At 42.1% G+C, this 20,769-nt stretch overlaps 1 protein-coding gene across 1 annotated transcript in view; it reads right to left on the bottom strand.

The window, feature by feature from the left end:
• Window positions 1-14,565, bottom strand: part of IPO9 (importin 9) — a 71,592-nt gene extending 57,027 nt beyond the window's left edge. Inside the window, exon 1 of the mRNA XM_007941126.1 lies at window positions 14,403-14,565. Within this exon, the coding sequence (XP_007939317.1) occupies window positions 14,403-14,565 (163 nt within the window). The remainder of the gene's footprint in view (window positions 1-14,402) is intronic.
• Between the last annotated feature and the right edge of the window lie 6,204 nt (window positions 14,566-20,769).

The raw sequence follows: 20,769 nt of genomic DNA, 5'->3' as shown, positions 1-20,769 counted from the left end.
GGAGGGTCGACGAAAGAGGGGGAGGCCTTCAACGAGATGGACTGACACGGTGGATGCAATGATGGGCTCAAGTATAGCAGGGATTGTGGGTCTGGCGTGGGATCAGGCAGTGTTTCGTTCTGCTGTGCATGGGGTCGCTATGAGTCAGAAACGACTCGACGGCACTTAACAACAACAACAACACAATGTCCTCCAAATTCATCCACACTGTATTTTGAGAACTCATTCTTCTTTATGGCTACACAGTATTCCACTGCATGTATGCACCATATTTTGCTTATGTATTCATCCATTGTTGCACACTTTAGGTTGTTTCCATCTTTTTGCCATTGTGAATAGTGCTGCATATGTCTGTTTGTGCCTTTAATATTACATCTCTAGGGTGTATATCCATCAGTGGGATTGCTGGTAGTTCTAGTTTGTTGAGAAAGCACCAAATAGTGGTTGTACCATTTTAAAATTCCACCAGCAGTGGAATCTCCCCATACATTTGCAGCATTTGTTGTTTTTTTAATCAGTACCATGTTAGCAGGGGGTGAGATTACCATCATTATGGTTTGGACTGGGCTCATTTTTTAATTGGTTTGTCTTTTTTGCTGTTGAAGTTTTCTATATATTTAAGAGATTAATCCTTATATGCTGGATACGTTGTTCCCATATATTTTCCCCTCTCAGTCTGTAATGTTATCTTTTTACTCGTTTGATAAAGTCTTCTGAGGAGCATCGAATGGGTTTTTGCTCATTTCCTACTAATTTTATTCCTGGTTACTTAATCTGTTTCTTGCTTTTGTTAATTTTTTTTTTAACCATTATGTCCTCTACTTTTTTATTGTTTGTGTTTGAGTCTATTGACTTTTTATATTTTAATTTCATGCTCTTTATTACTTCTTAGATTCTCAGTCCATTCTTATTACTCCCCTAGTTTAACCTTCAGTTTTTAACACATTTCTATGTTCAAACCCACCAGCCCCTCCTCGGAAGGAAGGTTGGGCAATTCTACTTCCGTAGCGATACTGCTTCGGAAACCCAAGGAGGGGTCGCTATGAGTCGGGGCCGACTTGACGGCACATAACAACAACAACAACATGGCATTTACCATGTCATTAAGAAGAAAATAAAAAAAATTTTTTAACACATTGTGCAGTGTAGTAAATTATACAGTGTGGCTTTTCTAGCCATAAGTATTTGTAAATTCTGTGGTGGAATTTGCCATGAGCAACTAAGTAGCTCCTGATTGTTAAAGTTATCTACCTGGGGTATTTCTGTTGCGAGTGGCAGGAAGCAATTTCTGGGAAGTTCTCTCTCTCTCAGGTGTACAGAATTTTGATGCTGGGATTGGTTAATGTGGGCACTCTGCCAAGCTCAAAAGGCGCCCTTCTAGAGGCAGAAGGAATCTCTCACTGTCAGCTGGCAGACATGAGAGACACACACTGCTGAGAGAGAGACACGAGAGACACGCACTGCTGGGAAACACGAGACACATGCGCTGCTGGGAGAGAGACACGAGGCACATGTGCTGCTGGGAGAGAGATGCGAGAGACATGCACTGCTGGGAGAGAGACAGAGAGAGACTGTCAGCTGAGACGATGGGCTGAGACTGAGCATGTTCCTGAACTTGAATTGTAGCCTGTTGCTTCCCTAATAAACTCCACAATCTGTGAGTTGTGTGTGGCCACTGCAGCGAATTATCGAACCCAGCAGAGAGGTGGTGGGTGCTGCAGGAGGAACAGTTGGTGTCAGGGTTGGCGAAAGGGCTGGAGGGAGGCATCATGTCTGGCCTTGCAGGTGGACTACTGATGGTGATTCTATCTTTCTCTTGTGGGGTTATAAGAGATCAGAAGACACGGCCTCCTTGTTCCTTTGGCACATTGCCATCAAGTTCATTCTGACTCATAATGATCCTACAGGGCAGAAAGAACTGCCCCATAGTTTCCAAGGCTGTAAACTTCACAGAAACAGACAGCCACATCTTTCTTCTGCTGAGTGGCTGGTGGGTTCAAACGACTGACCTTTTGGTTAGTAGCCAAACACTTAACCACTGAGCCATCAGGGCTTCCTACTAAGAAAAGAATGATAATTTTTATAAGACTATCACAAAAGAAGCCACATTCTTTTTTTTTTAAATTAGGATTTGGGTGAAGATTTACAGAGTAAATTCACTTTTCATACAGCAGTTCACATATACTTTGTCTCATGTCATTGACCAAAATTTATAATGCAGCAGCTCCCCTCCCACTTCCTCCCCATAGTTACCTCCTCCCAGTGTCCATCCCTTCATACTCTTCTGCACCCTGAGCTATCTCCCTGTGCATAAGCAGCCCTTCCTTCTCCCATGATTGTTCTCTCCAGGGTGTGTGTCTACTTGAGGTAAATGTTTAACTCACATGCCTGTACTTTGTTTGGCTGGAAACCACAGTTGTGGGTTCAATTCCAGACCTGAAGGGCAGCTAGGGGCCATAGTCTCAGTGGTTACACCAGGCTCTATTGGACCAACAAACCTGGTCCCCACCAAGAAGCCACATTCTTAAAACAAACAAACAAAAATAAAACAAGCAAATACTTAAAATCTGCATAATTTTCCCTAAAGATATGGAAATCCACTCTAATATCTAGCATTAGTTTGGTTAGTTCAGACATTTTCATATTTAACACTGGCAAGTGTAGAAAATTCATTTTAAGAATAGAAGAAACAACAGGTATCTACAACCCAAGGATATGGGAGTTAACTTTCAGAGCTGACTCTAAAACAAAGATGAGTCATATGAGAGACCTGTTAGATACAAACGTTCAAGTTTAATGGGAAAAAGCACTATAAAATAAGGGTGTGGAATCCATTTAAAAGAGAAAGGTGACAGAGTACTTGCAAGGCCCTAACATACTTTTCTTTGACTTCAGATACGTAGTGTGATAATGGATGCTAACCTCCTGGCCTCAAATCTGCTGAGAATATCAATGTCTACCCAGGCTTGTCCTTCCTGGACATAGCTAAACAATTCTGGTGACTTCCTTCAGCAAGATCTACAAGATCTACAGTATTTTTTTTAGGCCACTATCATGTGGATTAACTGTCTTGGCAAGGGTACAATTTTTGGATCATCACTTCAAAATGAGATCAAGATGAAAAAAATCTTCAATAATATAGTGTAAAAAAGATATTGAGGAATAAAATGAGACTTTGTTTTTTTTTCTGAGTTTGAAACAAGGCAGAGGAAGACACTGAGAGTAACGTAAGAATTAAAGGCAACAAAGGTAAATACTATTACACACACAATCCTGCAATGACAGTAACAAAATTAGTCTGCAAGCAGACACACAGATAGAACTTAAGTTGAATAGGGGTGGGAAGCCAAATTGGACTATATCCACTAAAAAAAAGTTTGAAACAAGTTAAACTACAAAGCTTAAACAATCTGAACAATTATCCTTCTAATGAAAATACATTCTTACAAGTAGGGCAATACTCAAGCTCACAAAAGGGAAAAGGAATCATGCATTTTCCATTATTCCACACTGGCACCAATCAGAAGTGTCACTAAAACATGAAGACCAAGCAAATTTTATATACTGGTTCTGCCATAATTTGGGGGTTCCTTTTTCATCAACCTGAGAAATTAAGTCTACTCTTTTCAGAGGGGCTTGGAGGCTGCCTTTCCCTTGAGGGTGGCTATATATTAAGGCCGGCACCTGAGGTAGGCAGGCTGGGGGCATGGAGGCTGCTTTTTGCTTGGGGATGGCTCTGCATTAAGGCAGGGGCCTGAGGAAGGTAGGCCAGGGGCTTGGTGGCTGCTTTTTGCTTGGGAGTAGCTCTATGTTTTTCCGGGGCCTGGGGTAGGCAGGCCAGGGGCTTGGAGGCTTCTTTTCGCTTGGGTGTGGCTCTACATTAAGGCCGGTGCCTGAAGTAGGCAGGTGCAGAGAGGTTGGGAACAACTCAGGGAGACGAAGTTATCTGTCAGTTTGTCGTCCTGTGGTGGGTTATGTGTTGCTGTGAGGCTGGAGGCTAGCTACTGTGTTGCAAAATGCCAGCAGGGTTACCCATGGTGGAGAGGTTTCAGTGGAGCTTCTGGGCTTAGACAGACTCAGAAGGAAGAGGCCATTCGCTTCTCAAACAACTGGCCAGTGAAAACTTTATGAATAGCAGTGAAACACTGATATATTACTGGAAAACCTTACAAACAGCCCTGAAACACTGTCTGACGATGAGCCCATCAGGTCGGAAGACACTCAAAATTTCACTGGGGAAGAGGTGACTCCTCATAGTAGAGACGACCTTAACAATATGGATAGAGTAAATCTTTCGGGATCTCCACTGGCTGATGTGGCACAACTCAAAATGAGCAGAAACAGATGCAAATATCCATTAATAATTGGAACATGGAGTGTATGAAGTATGAATCTATGAAAATTGGAAGTTGTCAAAAATGAAATGAAACATATAAAAGATTGATATCCTAGGCATTAGTGAGCTGAAATAGACTGGTTTTGGCCATTTTGAATCAGACAATCATATGATCTACTATGCCAGGAATGACAATTTGAAGAAGAATGGTGTGGCCTCCATCATCACAAAGACTGTTTCAAGATCCATCCTGAAATGTAACACTGTCAGTGATAGGATAATATCCATACATCTACAAGGAAAGCCAGTTAATACTACTATTATTCAAGTTTACACACAAAGCATCAAAGCCAAAGATTAGGATACTGAAGACTTCTACCAACTTCTGCAGTCTTAAATTGACCAAATATGCAATCAAGATGTGTTGATTATCACTGGTGACTGGAATGCAAAAGTTGGAAACAAAGAAGAATTACCATTAGTTGGAAAATTTGGCCTTGGTGATAGAAATAACGCTGGAGATTGCATGACAGAATTTTCTGAGACTGATGAGTTATTCATTGCAAATACTGTTTTCAATAACATAAGTGATGACTATACACATGGATTTGACCAGATGGAAAACACAGGAATCCGACTGACTACATCTGTGGTAAGAGGCGATGGAGAAGTTCAATATCTTCAGCCAAAACAAAGCCAGGAGCTAACTGTGGAACAGACTATCCACTGCTCATATGCAAGTTCAACTTGAAGTTGAACACAATTAAAGCAAGTCCACAAGATCCAAAATATGACCTTGATAATATCCCTCCTGAATTTAAACAACAGATTTGATGTACTGAACACCAATGACCAAAAACCAGAGGAATTGTGGAATGACATTAAGAACATCATCCATGAAGAAAGCAAGAGGTCATTAAAAAGACAAGAAAGGAAGAAAACCAAAATGGATGTCAGAAGAGACTCTGAAACTTGCCCTTGAGCAGAGAGTAGCTAAAGCAAATGGAAGAAAAGACAAGATAAAAGAGCTGAACAGAAGATTTCAAAGAGCAGCTCAAGCAGACAAAGCCAGTTACTAGAACAAAATGTGCAAAGACCTGGAGTTAGAAAACCAAAAGGGAAGAACACACATGGCATTTCTTAAGCTGAAAGAACTGAGGAAAAAATTTAAGCCTCAAAGTGCAATACTGAAAGATTTTATGGGCAAAATACTGAATGATGCAGGAAGCATCAAAAGAAGATGGAAGGTATACACAGAGTCACTGTACCAAAAAGAATTGGTTGATGATCATCCATTTCAGGAGGTGGCATATGATCAAGAACCAATGACACTGAAGGAAGAAGTTGAAGCTGCACTGAAGGATTTGGTGAAAACAAGGCTCCAGGAATTGACAAACACATATTAAGATGTTTCAACAAACAGATACCCCACTGGAGGCATTTACTAGGTTATGCCAAGAAAGTTGGAAGACAACTACCTGGCAAACTGACTGGAAGAGATCCGTATTTGTATCCAATCCTAAGAAAGGTGACCCCAATGTGGAAATTATCGAACAATATCATTAATATCACATGCAAGTAAAATATTACTGAAGATAATTAAAAAACGGTTGCAGCAGTATATTGACAGACAGCTTCCAGAAATGCAAGCTGGATTCAGAAGAGGACGTGGAACAAGGGCTATCACTGCTGATGTCAGATGGATCTTGGCTGAAACCAAAGAAAGATGTTTACTCAAAAGCATTCAATTGTGTGGATCATAACAAATTGTGGATAACATTGAGAAGAATGGGAATTCCAGAACACTTGATTGTACTCATGAGGAACCTGTACATAGATCAGGAGGCTGTCGTTAGAACAGAACAAGGGGATAATGCATGGTTCAAAATCAAGAAGGGAGTGTGTCAAGGTTGCATCCTTTCACCATACTTATTCAACTTGTATGCTGAGCAAATAATTCGAGAAGCTGGATTACATGAAGAAGAACGCATCAGGAATGGAGGAAGACTCATTAACAACCTGTGATATGCAGATAACACAACTTTGCTTGCTGAAAGTAAACATGACTTGAAGCACTTACTGATGAAGATTAAAGACTACAGTCTGCAGTATGGATTACACCTCAATATAAAGAAAACAAAAGTCCTCACAACTGGTCCAACAAACAGCTTCATGGTGGGGAGGGGAAAGAATGAAGTTGTCAAGGATTTCTTATTACTTGGTTCTACAATCCACACCAATGGAAGCATCAGTCAAGATATCACATGACATACTGCATTGGGCAAATCTGCTGCAAAGGACCTCTTTCAAGTGATGAAGAGCAAGGATGTCTCTTTGAAGACTAAGGTGCACCTAACCCAAGCCATGTGTTCTGGTTACCTAGTACCGCTCTGACAAGAATATACCACAAATGGGATGCTTGAAGAAATTGGAGTTTATTCTCCTACAGTTTGGAGACTTTAAGTCCAAGTTCAAAGTGCCAGGCTCTAGGGGCTGGATGAAAGCCCCTCAACTTTGGGCTTCAGCTCTGCCTCCTGCTCCTGGCCCACTGGAGCTAGAGGCTTTTATTCACTCAGACAGCTGCTGGCTGCTGAGGCTGACAAGCCCAAGGTTGACAAGTAAAAAGGCACAGTCCCGATGTTACCAAACCACACAGCAGGCCATTAATTCAAGTCCATTGAAAGTCCTAAGGTCAATAGAGCATGGCAGGCTGCTGAACAATGACATGGCTACATGCAGAGTTCAAGCATGCCATAAGCGACAGATCGTTCCCCAAGGCTTCTCCTTATATACAGGAAGCAGATCACTTCCCTAAGGCAGCTAGCTACTCAGCCGCTCACAGTAGATTCTACCATGGAGTTGATTACCAGTCTCATCATGGGGAATATTACATCCAGCTGCCCAGCCACTCAACTAGGCCCAGCCAAGCTGACACACAAACGTAACTACCATACCATGGTACTTTCAATCGCCTCTTATGCATGTGAGAGCAGGACAATTAATAAGGAAGACTGAAAGAAGAGTTGATGCTTTTGAGTTGTGGTGTTGGAGAAGAATGCTAAAAGTACCATGGTCTGCTAAAAGGACTAACAAATCTGTCCTGGAAGAAGTAGAGCTAGGATGCTCCTTGGAAGTGAGAATGACCAGACTTCGTTTCACCCACTTTGGTCATGTTGTCAGAAGGAACCATTCCCTGGAGAAGGATATCGTGCTTGCTAAAGCAGAGGATCAACAAAGAAGGAGAAGGCCGTTAATGAGATGGACAGACACAGTGGCTGCAATCACGGGCTCAGGTACAGCAAGGATCGTGAGGCTGGCACAGGACCGGGATGTGTTTTGTTCTGTTGTGCGTGGGGTCGCTATGAGTTGGAGATGACTCAACAGCACCTAACAACAACAACAACAACAACAACAACAACTTTTCAGAGAAAAGGTTAGCATGAACACATTTTGTCTATATCCATTCTAGGAGAAGGTAACACATTGGTGATGATCACTGTGGCTGGGAGTGCTTCAATCTATTAATACAACCAATTAATTAAGCTTATCTAGTAAACTACCAAAGACCACACTCTAACTTCTACTAACCACCTTGCTTCCATATCACTTAAGTCTATCTGTAAAAAAGCACTTTGGTACATGCTAGTGTATATGTGTTGGGGGCTTTCCAGTCTCACTGAATGGTGTCTTTAACATAATTTCTCTAGAAAGTATGAGAAAGAACAGTTGGACAACTTACTTTGGGATGATTAAGTAGGGAAAATACCAGAAACATAGACACATATAGCTGTTTTATTTTGTCTTGCTTGGAAAGGACCAACTTAGATTAAACTGAGATTGTAAAGGATGGTGAGAACAAGAGATTACCAGAAGATTAAGACCCATGTGGAGTCCAGTGTATCTGCACCTATAACAAGCACTGTAAGAAGGATTTTCTCTGAAAGGTTATTTCTTCCACATAGGAAAGAAGAAGCTGAAGTTTCAGTAACCCAATTTCTTCTCAAAAGTCTTAATGGGAAAGAAAATCTTCAATGAATACCATCATCATCAACTAAAAACAAATTTTTAAATAGAATGGAGAATAGAGTTTCTTCTCTATAGGCTCCTAGAGCTTCAGAAAATGGTGATCAAATGATTAACTCTGGTTTGGAAACCCTAAATTTTCAGACAAAGACCTAATGTGCATTAGGTTATAAGGGTATACAAGAGGTAAAATAACAATTATTATTTTATTTAACCCAATTTATTCTGCTTAGACTACATACTCATCGGAAATACATGGATATTAGTCATCACAGAAGAATTTCATATCCATACAACTTTGGTTTACTTAAAGCTATATGAGGAATTGTTTCTTAGGTGTGAATGATGGTATGGCATATGGTGAACTCTGTATTATAAGACCAACACACAGAAAGAAAAGTAAAAAAAAATCCTTATGTTGTTGTTGTTGTACGTGCTATTGAGTCGGACCTGACTCATAGTGACCCCTCCCTGGGTTTCTGAGGCAGTATCACTATGGAGGTAAATTGCCCCATCTTCCTTCCAAGGAGTGGCTGGTGGGTTTGAACCGCCAGCCTTCTGGTTAGCAGTCAAGTACCTTAGGCACTACGTGACCAGAGTTCCATTATTCTTAAATCTAATCAATACAGTTGCTCCTATTCATTGCCGACTCCTATTAAATAGTAAAAACCCTATTCACAGATGCTCACCTAACAGAGTATACATACAGTACTTTCTGAAGGAATATAACTGAGTTTATCTGTAAAAAAGCACTTTGGTACATGCTAGTGTGTACGTGTTGGGGGCTTTCCAATCTCACTGAATGTATCTTTAACATAATTTCTCTAGAAAACATGAGAAAGAACAGTTGGACAACTTACTTTGGAGATGATTAAGTAGGGAAAATACAAGAGACATAGACACATATAGCTGTTTTATTTTGTCTTGCTTGGAAAGGACCAATTTAGATTAAACTGAGATTCAATCTATAAAGTGAAGCCAGAGGAAGAACATTTCCCAGTATTTGCAGTTAGCTTTCTAAAGCCATTTTTATTGGGAAATTTAATTTCTTTAGTTCCCTTTCCCAAGGTAAAATAAGGATAGGCTCATTCTATTAATCTGGGTTTTCTCACTGACTCCAGGTTCCTGTTTATACCTTTCAGTACAATTCAAAATGATATCAATGATATCCTGACTTCTCTTCTAACACTCCTTTGCCCTCCTTAACTCATCCTCTATAGTCTTTTAGTCTTTTGCTCTACTCTCATTATTCTTACTACCCTTTTTCTCCTTTCACCCCACTTGGCAAAAACATTATCTTTCTAAAACTTGGCTTAGAAGGGAAATCCAAAAGAGAACATGAAGGATAAATGACAAGAAATACATGCTATTGGTCTTAAGGGTCTACTAGAGAGACATGAGACTTGGCAGTGCTTTAACAGTCAGGGCTTAGCAGGCTACTAGCAGGAAGAACTATGAACAGGGATTGTTTGGGAAAGGAGGTAGTTCCAAATAGAGCTCTAGAAAGGTCTCCCTTTTCTCATGGGGGTTGGTAAGCATCACAAAACCACAGCTGAAAGGAAAAAGAAAACTCCACCACTGGCCTTTTTCCGAGCGTGGCCGCCTTCCGCTCGGCTCAGTGCCCGCCACATGCCCAGGAGTGCGTCTGGATCCTTGAGGGCCTCCCTTCGCAGGTGGACAGTGCTTATGCTATACTGCAAGAGAGCCAGAAAAGTGCCCATGAGAACCAGAAATCAAACTTCTAGCCAGCAGGGTCATTGCTCTAGGCATCTAAGATGGGAAAATCAACACAGATATCTGGGCAGCATCTGAATGCCAGAAAATGTGAGGGAGAGAGAATTCCCCCCACCCCAGTTCAATATAATCATGGCGGAAAGCAAGGAAAAAAATGTATTCTCTGTGACATATCTGCTGACAGCAAGACAGAAAAGATTATGCCAAGGCCAAATGATGGGGAAAGATGCTTTTATTTTTAACAGACAAAAGGAAGTAGGTAAAAGAAGAAAATGACCTAGTGTCTAAATCTAGCTATAAAAAGTCTGTGCTATGCTGGCCTGAAGAATTAAGTATCATTCCACTACTTGAGTGATGAAGCTCTTACAGAAAAGTAGAAACAGATGAAGAAGAAAAGAGATTTCATTCTGAGGTTTAAAAAAGTAAAGCATAAATGCACTAAAAATAAAGAAGTGACATTCTGAAGAGTCATGATCTTACCATAAATTAGATGAAAAAGAGTAGAAGAAGCTGAGTGGACACTATTAGACTTGGGAAGTTTACAACTTCTCTAGTCTTTTTAATGACATTTATATAATGCTTGATATGGCCTTGCCTATTATATGAAATGGAATTAGAAGAAAGTTTTAACAGATTGGGAAGTTGTTTGATTTTTACTCTATTAAGGTATAACTCAATTCCTGCAAATCCTGCTGATCAAGCTCAAAATCTCAATCTCCCTAAGAATATTGAAAGGATAACTATCTACTGGAAGACTATACAGCATAGGAACTTTCAAACTTTTCAATAATATGCTTCTCAATTCAGGATGGGAGTGCTATCAGAAGGTTACCAGCACCATTTCCTTCTCTAATTAACGCTGATTTATTCACTCAATTAATTAATTCAATGGGCTTTAACTACTCAGAATGGTTTGCCGGATCCCTCCTACCCCTGCCCGCCCTGATTTTAAGAGAAGAGGGAAGATGGTAAGCACAGGGTCCCCAGAAAAGCTTTTCAGGATATCAGACTGATGAAGCTATCTCTCTTGATCCTTTCTGGATTGACCCATTATGATATGAATCAGGTGGATCTCTCACATATTGACTTCCTTGGCTTAAGAGATAGGCCATTCTGGAAAAACATGATAACTAATCATAGATAAGTTATTTCTCTGAAAATGTCAGCTGGCAGTCTTAAATGACCAGGATGTATTTGGGCTCCAGTAACTTTCATTTTCTAAAATAATGGCGTCTTAAAATCTCCTCTGGGGTAGAAGCTCAAAATAAAACCCTCATTGCTGTCAAGTCAGTTATGACTCATAGTGACCCTACAGGACAGTGTACAATTGCCCCTCAGGGTTTCTAAGGCTGTAAATCTTTACAGGAGCAGACTGCCAATCTTTCTCCTGTGGAGCAGCTTGTGAATTTAAAGTGCTGACCTGTTGGCTAGCAGCCTAGCGCTTAAACACTTTGTCACCAGGGCTTCTTCTCTAGGGCAGAATATGGTCAAAAGGTCAATTTTTCTTGTCTGTCCATTTAACAAAGAGCAACAACTGACCTGTGCTCTTCCCCACATATTAGAGATTGTTCCACTTAATCTTCAAGACTAGGGGTCATCACCTGGCAGCCAAGGAAGGCTGTGTCAAAGGGACCACATTGGTTACTCTTAAGGACCTCGTGGGATCAGTCTCCCATGTGAGGCGGTGATAAATGGCTCACAAAGACAGTTTGGTAATTTGACAGGACAGAGAGACTGGAAACAATGAAATCTGGTTGTCACCTAACCCAGGGCTCTATGAAACCAAAATAAGCATCAAAAGATTTCAAGAACACAGTAATAGATACTAATCTCAGACTTTTCATTAACATCAAATTTTAAGAAAGATGCTTCCTATGACCAGAGAGCAAGATTTCTCATACTAGAATAAAATTAAAATCACTCTACAAAGCACCTCCAAAAGAGCAATAAATGATTTGTTCATTCATTTGTGAGTCCTCACTTTGGCTTTCAGGATTTTCTAACAGCAGGATCAATGTCCTGTCAGTTTTATCAGGCCAGATATTTGGTGAAATTCTGGCTGGGAGCCAGGCGCTACAATTTAATGTAAAGGAGAATAATGACTGGTGGAAAAGAAAATATTACACTGTGCTGAGAAAACATCTGCTTCAGACAGAATGTAAGACAGGAGATATGCTAGACCCAATGGCAAAAGAGAACTTATTAAAGGCCACAAGAGGTAGAATGAGAGAAGCAGGATACTATAGCTGAGAAATGGGTCAGTATCCTCTAGCTAAAAGTAAGCAGAGAATGGAGTGAACGTCTAGTTCTTCTTTTATACATATACATATAGAATCAGACCAGTTGACAGACACAAATAGCCCCAAAAGGGTCCAAAGCACTGCACTTAACCCAGAGACTTGACCTAACCCTGCAGACCACATCTAAAACCTGTGAGCTACATGCCTCAGTGCTAGATTCAGTATCAGGTCACTACATCAAAGCCTTTCCACACCTCTCGGTGTGTACGGCAGCACATTACCAGAAGTTATGGGGGGAAAGTTGATCTGTTTCCATCAGTAGCCTAGATCAAATCAACACTCTGCACGTCCAAAGTTTACTTTTTGGTTTCAAGACATAAAAAGATGAAGAAGGGAAGACTAGAACTTCAAAAAGATTTCAAGAAGTGTATAACTGACTTCGTCCAGCTGAGACTACAACATTTGGCTAAGTTGAAAGAATTAGAGCTGAATTAGAACTGTTATTGGACAGTTTAAACATGACCCATGGTCCACCTTTCATAGTGAGGTATTAGACATACATTCAGGGCACCAGGACGTTAGGGATCCTTCAAGGAAGGTTTAGTTATGACCAATTTATACCAAGCACTCAGCTTTATTCAAATAGTAACTTGACTGTGATGAAGTGTCTTTGCTTTGCCACTTTTCCTCCTTCATATCTAGGGAAGGCAGAGATATTAATGTGAACAAAAGAATTTTACCTAGGCGGCTATAAAAACTCCTTCAATCAATCTATGTATGGCTCTCAGGCAACTTTCTCCTATCCAACAGTTCCTCCTCCAGTAGGGTTTGTCACTTTATAGAACAATCAGTCTTACAATTAAAAATGTCCTTAACCTATTAGATCCCAAATCTCAATGTATTGTGAACAGAAGGAAATTTGTTTCCAACAGCTCTTCTTATCTTGTGAGGGAATAGAAAAATTAAATCAAAGGGAGAATTGTCTTATTTTCAAAAGAATCATGAATATGGTAGGAAGGCCAACTCAAGGTTTTGAGTGTGACTGGTCTACCCATGGACAACTCCCCCTATCTCAGGAGAGGTCTAAGAGGTGGTGGAAACATTGCATTAAGCTGGGAGATTCTGAGGATTTGGAGTTCCAGTGAAGTCCTGATGGATCAGGTATATGCCTTACATAAATACCAAGAAGATTTTCTCTCCTTTGAAACTTCAGGATCAAATTCATTTTCTTCTTCACTTTAAAGCATATAATTGGAGGATGGGAACAGACACGCAAAGACAAAGGATGATCAAAGGCTCACTCAGCAGGAAATTGATAGAAAATCTGAAACCAATAGTTATTTTATTCTCCATCACTTTAAGGCATGTAATTGGAGAATGGGGACAGGGAAGCAAAGACAAAGAATGATCGGTTCCTCCAAAAAAGCACACACAGTTATTTAATAAGTGAAAATTATTTAAAAAATAAACAGCATGGTCAGGAAAGTGAAGCAGCTCCATCTGTATTTAATTGCTGGGAAAACACGAAGAGGACAACCACCACCAAGGTTTATCACTCAGAGACAGAAACTTGTTTGAGGACATCTACAAAGCGGACAGCCGCCTCCTCAAGGCATTACTCTCTTACCACTTCCACTAGTGGCTCCCCCTACTCTTATCCTAGTACAACCGATGTGGTGAATGGTACAGCAAAAGACCCCAGTGCTAAACTCAAAAACATCTCCCAGACCGCGCGACTTCTTCCAACAGCAAGCGAGTCTAGCTCCACCTCGGTCCTTTGCAGATCCCAGACTCCATCAATCTTTTCAAGTCTCCACCCAAACCCTCCTCCGCGAAGCTCCACCTCCCCCGACCCTCTCCTTCAGGCGCGCCTTCCCTCTCTGGGACTTTCACTACCACCAGAGCCATAAGCCCCTCGCTTCCGGCTCCACTCTCGCCTGCCGGCCTTCGGCGCCCAGATACCCACTGGCTCCGGCTCCCCATAACCCAAGCGGTCCGGAGCTGCGGTCAGCGGATTGTGTGGCCGGCCAAGGTCTGTGCCATCCTCATTCCGGTCCCGCCTCACTCACCCTCTGTCACCTCCAGCACCTTAATCTGTTCCTCGGCAGCCGCCCGCACCTCCTGCACTGGGGATAGGATCCCGGTGAGCGTATCCACCAATGCCTCCTTCAGTCCTTGTGCCACTGGACCCGGCAGCCCTGAGGCCGCACCAGTCGCCGCTGCTGCCGCCATCTTCCCTCCCTTCGGCCCGCCAGCCCCGCTGTCGGGACCCGCCACCGAATGACGGCTCCCGCGCGCGGCCAATCTGCGAAGCCGCGCCTGCGCACCAGAGTCAGGCAGGGGGCGGGAGGAGGCGGGGAATGGGCTGAGGCCTCCCGAGATAGCTCCTCCTGTAGCCTGCGCGGAAACTGCACCTTTCTTCGTAAGCATCGCTTCAAGGTTTTTTTGGAAATTGAGTCCCAGAGAGGTTAGGGGGTCTTCTAAAGTTTCACGGTAAATTAGCAACCTCACTTGGAATAAAGTGGTATCTAACTTTAATGATATCTGACCATGATATATGACTTTAGATTCGTGAATAGAGGAGGTGGAGTGGGAATGGATGGGTTCTAAAAGAGTGGTGTCTGGATCAGAAATAGGTTCTATTTTAAACCATGAAAAAACGTTGACTCTTCATCTTAGGAACCCATACGTAGGAAGAAATGAAACTAGGCGACTGGACAGTGGAGGGTGGCCACCTTAGAAAGTGCCTTTATTTTCCAACCTAGATTAGCACAACCTCAAAACTGGAAAGTGGCTGGCCAGGAGGAAGCACCTGCGAAAGGCAGTTTCCTTGAGAGTGTTTATATGGCTTTTTGAGAATGAATTCTATTAGCTGAGTGTATTTTTTTTTTTTCCCAGAGAAATTATGGCTGTACATTTAAGGGGGTGGGGAGACAGGAATAGGTTTATATGGTTATTTGAGGCTGGCTGTAGGAAATAGCCCAGGGAACAGCAACATTCCTAAACACTGGAGCAGGTGGAGAGGATTAGCGAGAAGGGTTAAAAATGCACGGCAGAGTGGCCAAGTATGTAGTGGTAGAGGGAATGGAAGGGTGTAGGTTGTTAAGTGGAAGGTTCTAGAGCAAAGAGGGACAGGTATTTCTTAGTGAGCTCTTCAGGTTGAATGCCTTAGAAATGTTTTCTAGGAACCGTGACTTATTCCCAAGTGGCAAAAGAAACCAGTTAGCAGTTCTGTCTAGATGCCAAACTGATAACAATCCTCAACTGAGGATTCTTTCAAACGATGATTCCTCAATTCATTTTCAGGAAAGCTCTAAACACATTTGTTCCTTCTCATGTTAGAGGGGAAAGGTGGGTGTTTTACCATAATCTCATAGGAAAAAGATAGCTTTTTGGATCTTGCAATTCCATGGTGGGGAATAATAGTAGGACTTCATATTTCCTTTTTAGTGGCCAGGAGAGGCTGCATTCCATTAGAACAGCTTCTTTTCTTATACATTAATTCATGTTTACCCCAAGAAGAAAATTGAAGGAAGTCCTTGGGGTGATGTTTTTAGCCATTATGGTAGTAGATAAAGGACATGAGGGCCCTGACTTTTAGGCTGAACTTTTTGAGTTTTAGTGATGGATACTATGTCCACAATGTACAGGCAGGGACAAACTTATCCTCTCCCTTCAACCATTTCCAGGCAGGTGGCCTTTACCTCTGGGTTAGGTCAATGGCCAGTCGCACCTTCCAGATGAAGGAATAGACCATAAGATAAATGGAGACAGAAACGAGGCAGAGAGAGAGCTAGAGAGAACAAGAGGACAATACAGGAGATAACTTTATTGAAACGCAAATGGCATTGAACAGATGAATCTTGCTGGGAGGAGACATGCCTGCTGGACAGAGGGTCCCTAGTGGTGATGGATGAAGGCCTCTGCAACTGACTCTGGTATGAATTTAATTTCCAACCAGTTTATTTAAAACAAATTACTGAGGGGACAGCCCAGCTCTCTTCATGATTGTTACCGCAACTATATACAATGGTTTACTTTTCAGGTTCAGTTTTGCTTTTTCTACATTAGATATAAAAGGTTGAAAGAGGGGAGGGTCAAATGAGAGAAAACATAAACACATAGACACACACATACCTTGGTTTGGGGTTCTGGACCCAATAAATTAAAAAAAAAAAAGTTGCAAAAATTCCTACCCACCCTCCACACCATGCATTTGAGAAACACAGACTCCCATCATAGATTCAGTGCTGCCTAAAACAAGATGGGGAGGGGGTGGAGAAAAGAAATCTAGCAGGAGTTGGAATTCATTTAAAAAAAAAAAAAGTTGTATTCAAAACAAAACACACCAACGTTAGCAAGTGGGAGGACACTGCACAGCAGTAGCCCAGAGACTGGCTGGGATGTGAGAGCTCTTGCCTAATTATCCATCTTCAGTCTCAGAGAAAATGGCAGGAAAACAGGTAGCTCCTGTAGGAGGAAGTGACCAAAGGACCTGCCATCAGCCTTCTGGGGACTGGGAGTGATTTGATGGAATTGTTCTATACTTGCCTTCCTCAAGCTTTAGTTCGTCCTCTAAATGCTTAGTTCCAGAGCTCATGAGGCTTGGTACTAGTCTCTCTCTTTGCCCTCTACCCAAAAACTCTCTCCTAGGGAAAACTGGCAAACTTGAAACAAAACCAGTTCTAAATAGCCTCTTCTGCCCCTGGCCCCATCAGCTAGAATCTGTGAGTTTGGAAAGATAAGAAGCTTCTTATTTTTTCAAAAAAGGATTCTGTTCTCTCCCCTTGACTGAATAGGTCTGTATCCAGGTCTTAGTGTGGGGAACGGATGAGCCCAAGGACTTAAGTGCCCAGGGTTGTTATGTGCTGTCGAGTCGGCCCCGACTCATAGCGACCCCTCCTTGGGTTTCCAAGGCAGTATCACTACGGAAGTAGGATTGCCCAACCTTCCTTCCGAGGAGTGGCTGGTGGGTTTGAACCCCAGCCTTCTGGTTAGCAGTCAAGTGCTTTAGCCACTAGGCTACCAGAGCTCCTTAAGTGCCCAGTACTGTCTCTTTATCATGCTGAACTCTCCTGTGAGCTGAGCAGAGCCTCAAGAAGGGGCCTTCTTAGGATACTGAAGCTCTACTGTTAGCTGACTTGGGTAAGGAAGCTCTGGCTGGGTTCTCAGACCCAGTAGTGCCTTTTATAGCTCAAATAAAGGAGAGGGATGTTGCTATGATTCTGGGAGAACAAGTTGTCATGGAAATGCAAATTAGATTTTTTTAAAAAAACTTTTTCCATCCTATTACATAATCAGAAAAAGGTTCAGAGTAGACACATACAATTCAGAATTAGAACAATCTGGAAGAGAACTCCAATGGCTTTTCTGTTGAAGCCCCTTAGTTTGCCAGGTAGAAATTTCTGAGGCATGACATTTTTCACTGATGGTTATGTTCAACTAGGAAAATATACTCTCCTAACTTCTGCTACAAAGCAAACATCTTTTTTTGTTAAAATAAGATTAAGAAAAAAAACAACCACGAGAAGATGGCCTTGCAATTAATTATAAAGTCTGAATTGTCACCTAGGACCTTCTTATTTTTGGTCTTAAAGCCCCTCACTGTGGCGACTCTGATAGGTGGATTTCCCTTTAAACAAAGGAATTTCAATCTTCAGTGTGCATCAGAATCACTGGGAGGATTTGTTAAAACACACTCCAAGGTTCTATCCTTGGTTTGAATCAGTAGGTCTGGGATGGGGCCTGAGAATTTCCCAGGTGCTGCTGATGCTGCTGGTTTGGGACCATACTTTGAGAACAGCTGCTTTAAAGAAGTGAAAAGAGTTGAATCAAGGAACCAAGGGTTCACTTACTTCCATGACCATCTTTGCCACAAAAAATTCTCTGTGGCACAGTATTTAAGAATGATGGTCAAAACATCAAGCTGGGAGGACCTAGGTTAAAATTTCAATTGTCTTGGTCTCTCAAATTTTGATTTGTTTCTTCACTTTGAGACTACACTTAATAGTCTTCCAATTTACGTCCACCTTTCCCAGGGTTTGTGGCTGGCAGTGCTTGCTTCCTGGGCTTGACTGAGCAGATGTGTACATGTGTACCCTGGGCAGTGGGAAGAGCCAAGTTGGTGGCCCTGTGCATTCCTGCTGGTCAGGTTGATTAAGAGCTCATGAACAAATAAGTCTGATTGGATTATAGAGGGCAGTATCTTCGGGCTTTGGGAACAGAATGTCCCTAAGATAATTTTATTATTTATGGCATCCTCAGTGAGGCCACGAACTAGTTATTACGATCATCGTAAGAGTGTACCAGTAGTATATTCTTTTCCATTAATAAATCCTCTGCAGAAGCACATTTCATCCCATTCCTGGGGTTGGCTTATTAGCTCTAGTTTATCTAAGAGCCATTAAAGAAAGAAAAAAAATGAAGTATGAGGAGGAGCTGCATTTGGCGATCCAGGTTACTTCAACACTTGAACCCTGTGTTAAGTGTGTGATTAGGACTTCCCCACCTAAACACTTTGCAATACAGAATACTTAAGGTCTCATGTAGGTAACTCCATGATCCCAGTTTGTAGGACTGGGCCCACTCTTTTCCCCTTTATTTGTAGGCAAATCTCACCTATATGCAGAGTTGCACCTGCTTTCCCAGGTGATGGTGTGAGGTGTTTTTTGAGAAACAGCAGGCTACCACTTCTCCTTTCCTGCTCTTTTGGAGTACTACAGGAAATAAAGTTATTCTTTGACCACTGAAAAGGAGTATTCCTTTGGATTAGTGTGAGCTTTGTCTCTGGGAGCTAGAAGTGAAGAGTTGGGGAGATTAGGTCCATTTGGAGTCTTGTAAACAAGGAAAACCAGAAGGCAATAAACAAAAAAGAAAAAGTCATTATTTTGTCTTAAGTCCTTAAGGGATAGATTGACTAGTGGAAAGGCTGGTAGTTCGAGACTAAAATCTAGCATACCAACCAATAAGGACTTCATTGTAGGGTCTCCCCATGGGTTTTTAGCAAATTCTTCTTCCCTGCCAGCCTCTAGCTTCCCAATGTTTAGACTACATAAAAAAGACATTGGTATAAGGACTTACATAAAGATAAGCACCGCAGAGTGGCCACAAAGTGTAGATTTTAAAAAAATTATGAAGCCTCAGAAAACAGGAAACAGGAGAGAGAGAGAGAGAGAAGAGGAGGAGGAGGAGGGGGAGGGGAGGGGGAGGGAGAGGAAGAAAGAGGAAGAGGAGAGGTAAACACATACACACACACCAGGTCCCATATTAGCCTCCAATTACCTAGTATTTTATTTTTAATGCCTAGGCAGGGACTGAAAAACAAATACATTGGACAAAACTTGGTTGTCTTCATCCAGATGAGAGAGACTCTGCTGAAGAACCTCTCCTGGAGTTGTGGCTCTCCTCATAGGTTGATGTTGGGTATTAAACCCTATCATTCACTAGCCAACTTTGGTAAGGGATGGAGTTGGGGAGCTGGAGAGGAAAGGGACAGCACGAATTCCAGTCTTTGGCTGGGATCTTCTGAAGATATCTGGGGGTTGAGAATTTAGCTGTGGGACCCAGATTTTCTTTCTTTGAAGGGTCCTAGTAGTCTCAACCAAGAAGCATAGGTAGGAGAAAATGCTGTGGATTTGCTTTTGCCATTAATTCTAGGGCAGTGATAGGGGATTTAGGTTTTCTGCTTCAGAGAAGTCTGAATGAACATCCCAAGGGGTTATAGCACCATGAGGAGGCTCAACCTTCTGCAGTTGCAACATAACCATGATTCCCTTATGAGAATGATTGATTCCCTTATGAGAATGATTGATCCCCAAGTGAGGGGCCCAGGTGTGCAACTGTAAACAGGGTGCCAGGCTCCAGAGGAAAGCTGAGGCTGCAATACCACCTCACTAGATGCAAACACACTTCCTGGAGAAAGCAATTGGAGACCTGGGCAAAATGCAGCAGTCAACTGAGAGTAGAGGGTGCTGGATCCAGGAAAAGAAAACTCATAGCATGAGAGACCTCTAGAATCAACCTGCTGAGGATCCAAAAAAAATTCATGGTGGTATCCATGGTTACAAGAGACAAGAATTCCTTTGGGGGGGGGGTGTCTGAGGCAGTTGGAACAGAAGAAGGGATTCTCCCCTCTCCTTTTTCTCAAGTAGCCAGTCAAATCCATATCAAGGCACTGGCCGGGCAGCACCAGAAAATAGAGTTAAGGGCTCAAGCATCAGATTAAGATGGCATTAGAAGTCTGAGCCTTGCCACAGGACTGGAGCTTAGGATACAGTTCAGAAGAGACATAGGTCCAAAGTAGGCCCATCCGGTCTTCCTTTACTTCTATGATAGCACACCCAGCTCTGGGGCCTCCTCATTCTACACAGCGGAGACCTTAAGGCAGTGATGTCAGCACCATCCTTGGACAAACAGCTTCTTCCCACCAGAGAATTG

Source organism: Orycteropus afer, unplaced genomic scaffold (genome assembly GCF_000298275.1).
Source record: "Orycteropus afer afer isolate SDZICR_OR568_19922 unplaced genomic scaffold, OryAfe1.0 scaffold00075, whole genome shotgun sequence".
Taxonomy (NCBI): domain Eukaryota; kingdom Metazoa; phylum Chordata; class Mammalia; order Tubulidentata; family Orycteropodidae; genus Orycteropus; species Orycteropus afer.
The sequence above is the reverse complement of the archived record's forward strand: the minus strand, read 5'-3'. Positions and strand labels throughout refer to the sequence as shown.